Consider the following 6,315-nt stretch of genomic DNA (forward strand, 5'->3'; position numbering starts at 1 on the left):
TTTTTTTTTCTGGATATCTTGTTGCAGGACTATCACTGTTGGTTCTCAGACATATTCCACTGGTGGCAATAATATTCGGGTGTTACAAGCATTATGGCACCCTTACAGTGATACTCATTTGGGGATTCTTTCTTCTGACTCAGTTTTCAGGTAAGCTATTTTTATAACGAGGTAAAATATTGAATATTATTTACTATGGTGTGACATACAAAGCGTGGATTTTGGTTATTCAATGGGCCATTTTGGTTTATGCTAGAGTTTTGGAATGGCTTCAAATGCAATGCTCAAATTTAGAAAATGAAAGACTACAATTCTACAAGGGAATAAATATATCAGCGTGGTATTGTAATAGGTTAAAAAAAAATCATGGTATATTGCGTAGTCTTTCTAATCCTATTATCTACATTAGTATAAGAGTATAACAAGCCTAGCTGATATAGGCTCCCATCCCATCTGTCATAAGAAAATGAAAATTTTCATCCAGCTATTGGTTTTTATGTCTTTTCTAATTTTGTTCATCCTTATATCTATAGTTAAATTTTAATCATTACTTTTTAAATTTCATTTTCTTGGAATTTGATTGGATTAGTTTCACATGCACAATACGTTCCGTAGTCATATAAATATAATAGGTGTGTACTTGTTTTAACATCAAAATTTCGTACTGACTGCCTTTTGTTTTATTTTGTGTATGTCTGTTCTTTCTTGGTTGGATAAGACGTTATTTAACTGTGAATTATGTGGTCGTGTTTCCCTCTGATTGCAAACTCATCTTTGTAGACTTTTCAACCTTGCTGTGGATCCTTTGCAACCAGAGCAAGAATATTATTTACAGCCTGTCGAGCCTGGTAGATTTAGAAATGCCTCATCAGTGTGCCCAGTAGATTTTTCTTTTGGGGGTGACCACTTATGGGACAGGTTCAGTGTAAGTTCTGATATTATTTTTATTTAACTACTAATTTTTTTTTTTTGGTCCATTTTACATTATCTACTGACATTACATATTAGTTTTAAACATTTTATTTATTGTGCTACTCAACAGGTTTTTATTTTGTTCAGTAACGGGGCTATCTATGTACTTTGCCCAGTTGTGCCATTTGGAAGGTATTTTACTGCTCTTATTTTATCTATCTCTCTTTTATTGCAGATATATCCCCAGTACTTGCTGCATTATGGTTATGTTTGAAAAAAAGCATATATAGCGACATAAGCATTTGTATGAATATCTGGGAGAGAATATGAAAATAATAAACTTTATTTCCTCTTCAACTATAGAAACAACTTGTATAAGAACTTATTCAATAATTGCTTACTTAAACGGTTTACCCAAATGAAACCTTGATGTCTTTTGGCCATTTTTTAGTGGTTGTTGTTTCATGATAGATGAAGTTATTTCTAGAAATTGTTTGTAACCTACTCAGATATTTTCTAATCCGTGACTGTTTTCTCTGCTTCTCCACAGTCTCTTCAAATGTGAGTCTTTGGTAGAAATATACAATGATGCTCACACATTTGGAATAATATCAGCCAACTCTGTTGCTGCGAGTAATTCAAAGTTGGCAATTTCCTGGTTAGAAGCATCATTTCCCGAGTTACAGAACCAAGATGCTGAAGGAGACAGCCTGTCCTTGCTAAGAGCTCATGCATATTCTTTGTTTGATGCATCTCTTGTCTTGCAGGTATACATATACTATGAACTAGACTTTTGTCGGCTGTGTTATCAATAGATGGAAAAGTGCCTGTCAGATTGTTCCATCAGTTGCAGTGTTACATAATATGATTGTATGTTATGTTTTTGAATTTGTAGGGACCTCTGCAAAGAGTAGGTCAGGATGGAAATGGAGATTCGGTAGGTTGTAGCACAGAATGTGAAGGTCGTGCAGTTAGTTTTCTCTACAATTTAGTCAGCAAAGACTCAATTTTGGTGACTGCCTGGAGTGGTGGGCAATTGCAAATAGATGCTCTTGCCGATGAGATCCAACCTGTCTGGTGTGTTGGTAGTCCGCCTCGTCTCCGTGTTGATTCCCATGACCAAATTCTTGGCCTTGCTATGATTTGTGAGTCAATTACCTGCAGCAGTCTGGGGAAGGTTGATCATAATGCCTGGTTGGGTAATCCACCCCCTTTGCTGAGACTGGCTATTGTTGATTTGGCTCTGCCACGAAGAGCAGAAAGTGGTTATAATATTTCTTTGTTCATTGATATGCTTATGCCAGAAAGAATATTTTCCCTTCATGATGGAGGGATTGACTCGATAGTTTTACATTTTCTTCCTTTTACAAGTCAGTCAAATGGCAAGGATGATACAATGAAGACACCGTCTGTGCACCCTGTGTTAAATACTTGTCAGAGTGGATATACCTCAGAACCCTCATTTTGTGGCTTTGTGTCTTTATCGGATTCATTTGGATATTCATGGATTGTAGCTATTACACTTTCTCTTGAGTGTGTTGTGCTTGAGATGAAAAGTTGGAATCTCTTGCTTCCTGTAAGCATTGATATGGAGAAGAAACCCATTTCATCAGAGGGGGAATCAAAGGAGAGGGTTATACCAACAATAATTAGCAAAGAACTACTTAGTGGACCGAAGGAGGTACTTGTTCCCCATGCCTCTCCAAGTTTGCGTTCTGTTGCAGCTGATTCAATTGAAGGTCGATCAACATTACATCAGTATTTCAAGCTGTTTCATGAAACTTATGTGGAGTATGGACATAAGGTAGGACTACCATAGTGTCCCAGCCTTTTCTTCTTGATTCTGATTCATCCAAGTCCTTATTCTGACCTTTTGTATTTTATCATATTTGCTCATTGAGTTGTATTATCTAGCAAATTTTGGCCAAAACTGAAGTAATACTTCCCGCCAAGAGTCATTAATATTTTTACAGAGAGCTGAATGTAGCGTAATTAATGGACTATAAATTCTTTCAAATGAACTTAAAAGATTTTTACGACTACCTGTGCAATATATTTGCATGTTAATGTGTCAACTGAAGTGGTTCATTATAATTTAATTCATTAGTTTTATATTCTATATCCTATGTACTCAATAGGGGATTTCTGAAATCAGCTATGATTTTTTATATTAATTGTTGGATCTCTTCCATTGCATTTTGTCATAATAGGTGTACCTGGAGCTCAAGCATCACGCACCTCAGTTGAATAAAATCATTAACGACCAACATTCTCGCTTAGGCGAAGCACAGCAGAAACTTTTGAACGTTGAGAAGAAAGAGGCTATATTGCAGAAAAGGTTAGGTCGTGCTATTCAAATGCACAATTCTCTGGAAGAGCGCTTGCAACAATTAAGGAACTTACCTTGTGCTCACAAAAAACCGCTGTCCAGAGCAGAGCGGCAGTTTAAATCGGAGCTTGGTAATGGATGTTTGATCCCTTATCTTCAGTACTTATCTGTTCATAAAATTTTGAATACATTTTCCACAGATTCATATTTAAATCCTGATCGGATAAAACTAATACTTATAGGAGAAAAAAGTGAAGTTTTTCTAATAGATTAAAATAGGCTTATATATTGTAATTTCTAAAAAGGGTAGATGAAAGTTATGATATAAATTAATTGCATAAGTTGACAGTTTATATAAGTTCTATTCATATTACTTTCTTATTTTCTTTTTTTACAATTTTTTATGGAGAAGAATATACATAAACTTAATGGTTTGCAATAGTAGTATGCTTTTCACAAGAGCTCTTTCTGAATCTAGACATGTTTACTTTCTATCTCTTTTCCTTTGCCTGATGCATCATTCCCTATTCTGCATCATCTATGGTCATTTCTTTCTGTCTACTGAGAATTTTTTTCAAAAGCACTTAATCATCCTTTTTTTCCAGACCGCTTTAAGGAAGTTGAGTTGGATGCTTTGCATTCTTCTGTTGATGCGGTAAGTGCAAGGCTGAGAAGGCACTTGCAAGCTTCGAAAGCTAATCAGCAACAGAAAACAGCTGGGAAGAAAATTCATGCTGTAGACAGTAAGATATCCATGCTCAAATCGTCTCTTGAAAAACTCTCACTTGTAAATACTGAGAATTCAAAGAAAGTAAAACTCGTGGAGTCTACATTGAGAAACAAAGAAAGAAGTAGCGGCAGAGAATCAAGCCTGCCTTTGCCCTAAAACCGTCCTGTGGTATCTGCTTTCTTATCCCCGGACCGGTGAGGTTTGAATTATGATCCTGCTGATGCACTCCACTAGTTTAGTCACTCCAATTGTCTCTCCAAAATTTGGGGGTGAAGTTATCATATTTACATTAGAAAATACCTTCATGTCAACATCAATAGGAAAAAGAAGGTAGCAAACTCTGTCGTATACTTGTACCGAACTCCCTTTTCATTGCCAGTGTCAGAGAAGAAATGCCAGGAATCCATGGTATTTCCATTTTGATTAGAATGGAACATGCAAGAGACTGGCTTTTCAATTGCCTTCACGGAAATTAGAGTTGTCCAAAAAATCATTTACTTGAATTTGTTCTGCTGTATGAGCTGTACGGGTCCTTAACATACCTTGGTGAACAATCTCGGCTATATGTGAATGTAAAAAACAAAGAGAAAAAAGTTATTAAAATATTATCATTAGCAATGAGTAAAATGGATGAATTAAAAATAACTAAACCGAATTATGTAACTCGAACATAATTATATAAATTGGTTGAACAATCTAAACTGTTGAAATACTTTAAATTATAACTGTCAACGAGTCACCTGATTTAGTTCAGCCTACCATGAGTTGGTGACTAAATAAATTGGTTCACTAATTCACTTAATTAAATTTTTTTAAAATAAAAAATTTATAAATTTTTTACGATTCAAATCTAGACAAATTTCATTTCTATATTTTAGTCCTACTATGGGTTCAATCTGCATGAGTCGAATTTAAATGAGTCAGTTTAAAATTTAATCAACATAAAAAAGTACAATTTTTTCTAATCTTAACCGATCCAAATCCGTGGTAGGCTGGATTGGCCTGTGAATTGTGAATCATTTTGACAGCTCTATTTAAACATATATCTTACTTTGGAACCTTTTTTTAAATATATTTTTGAATTACCCGAAAGTACAAATAAGTTTAAACAGTTTAATTTAGAGAAAAATCAATTCTAAAATCTAAACTGGAGTAGTTTGGTTCAGACATTTTAAACATGTTCAATTTTTTTGATGCAGATTAGATTTGTTTTACAAAGTTTGGTTTAGTTTTATTCTTTTAGACAGATAGTTCTATTATTTTACAGTCTAGCTGTAACTGAAATTGTTGATGAACATACCCGTTTTATCTATTCATGCGCCAACCGAAACATCTGATAGCATGTTTTTCGAAGTAATTTCCTGAAGAGAGACGATGAAACAAACTAGAATAGTAAAACACACCGGCAATTCTAAGCAACAATAGATAGCGCCTGTACAGTACTTTTTAATAAATAAAGCAGAGTAGTTTTCAATGTTCAGCATAGATTAAATTATAAATGTTCCAACGTCGAGTGTACAAGATAGGTCTGTTAGAATAAATTACTATATTCGAAAAAGAGACACTTCAAAAGATTAGCTGTATATAAATTACTTTTAATCTCGATACTTATATTATGTGAGATTAATAGATACACATTAATTAGGTTTCTAAACGAACAATGATGACTGTTACATAATGCGAAAATTACAAACATTATTTTTATATCTTTTCAAACAATGAACAATGATGTTTTTATATCTTTTTAAACCGATTTTTTAGCCAAATAATTGGTGCATGAACTAATTGTTAAAATTTACTTTTCTGAAAGTTATATATAAAATTAGATTTAATTTTAAAAAATATGTTTTTCTTCTGAGAGAAGTATTTTTGTTTATTTTCTTTGGATTGGTCATGAAAGACGTCCAGGTCCAATACATTTCAATTAGCATTGCAATTCATAAAAGACAGCGGGCCCATCACAGTTCATATTTTATTTTATTTGTTGATTTTGTCCATGAAATAAATTAGGGTGTTTCATCGTCCACCTCCAAGCTTTCATTCTGCACCTCCAAAAATTACCATTTTATTTTAACCTTAATTAATATTATTTTAATATTTTCTCTTTCTTCATAAAGTGATTCTGCACCCTCTAACTTTTTCTCTTTCTTATTAAAGTCAACCTACATCCTTCTAATTTTTTCTCTTTTATTAAAATCATCCTACATCATTTTAATAGATTTTAAAATCTATACAATTTTTATATAAATTTTCTAAATTTCATTTCAAGATTTAAAATTTAATAAAAATTTAATTTAATTTAAAATTTTAATATTATTTAATACACATTTATATCTTAATAATT

The 6,315-nt window shown here is 33.1% G+C and overlaps 1 protein-coding gene across 1 annotated transcript in view; it reads left to right on the forward strand.

Annotated features, from left to right (window-relative positions):
- The window catches only part of LOC106758026 (nuclear pore complex protein NUP88), a 5,718-nt gene extending 1,244 nt beyond the window's left edge, over positions 1–4,474 (forward strand). Inside the window, exons 3-9 of the mRNA XM_014640915.2 lie at positions 28–150; positions 781–925; positions 1,043–1,104; positions 1,463–1,679; positions 1,808–2,716; positions 3,123–3,372; positions 3,847–4,474. Of these exons, the coding sequence (XP_014496401.1) occupies positions 28–150; positions 781–925; positions 1,043–1,104; positions 1,463–1,679; positions 1,808–2,716; positions 3,123–3,372; positions 3,847–4,127 (1,987 nt within the window). The 3' untranslated portion in view covers positions 4,128–4,474. The remainder of the gene's footprint in view (positions 1–27; positions 151–780; positions 926–1,042; positions 1,105–1,462; positions 1,680–1,807; positions 2,717–3,122; positions 3,373–3,846) is intronic.
- Positions 4,475–6,315: the final 1,841 nt, after the last annotated feature.

Source organism: Vigna radiata, chromosome 3 (assembly GCF_000741045.1).
Source record: "Vigna radiata var. radiata cultivar VC1973A chromosome 3, Vradiata_ver6, whole genome shotgun sequence".
Taxonomy (NCBI): Eukaryota; Viridiplantae; Streptophyta; class Magnoliopsida; order Fabales; family Fabaceae; genus Vigna; species Vigna radiata.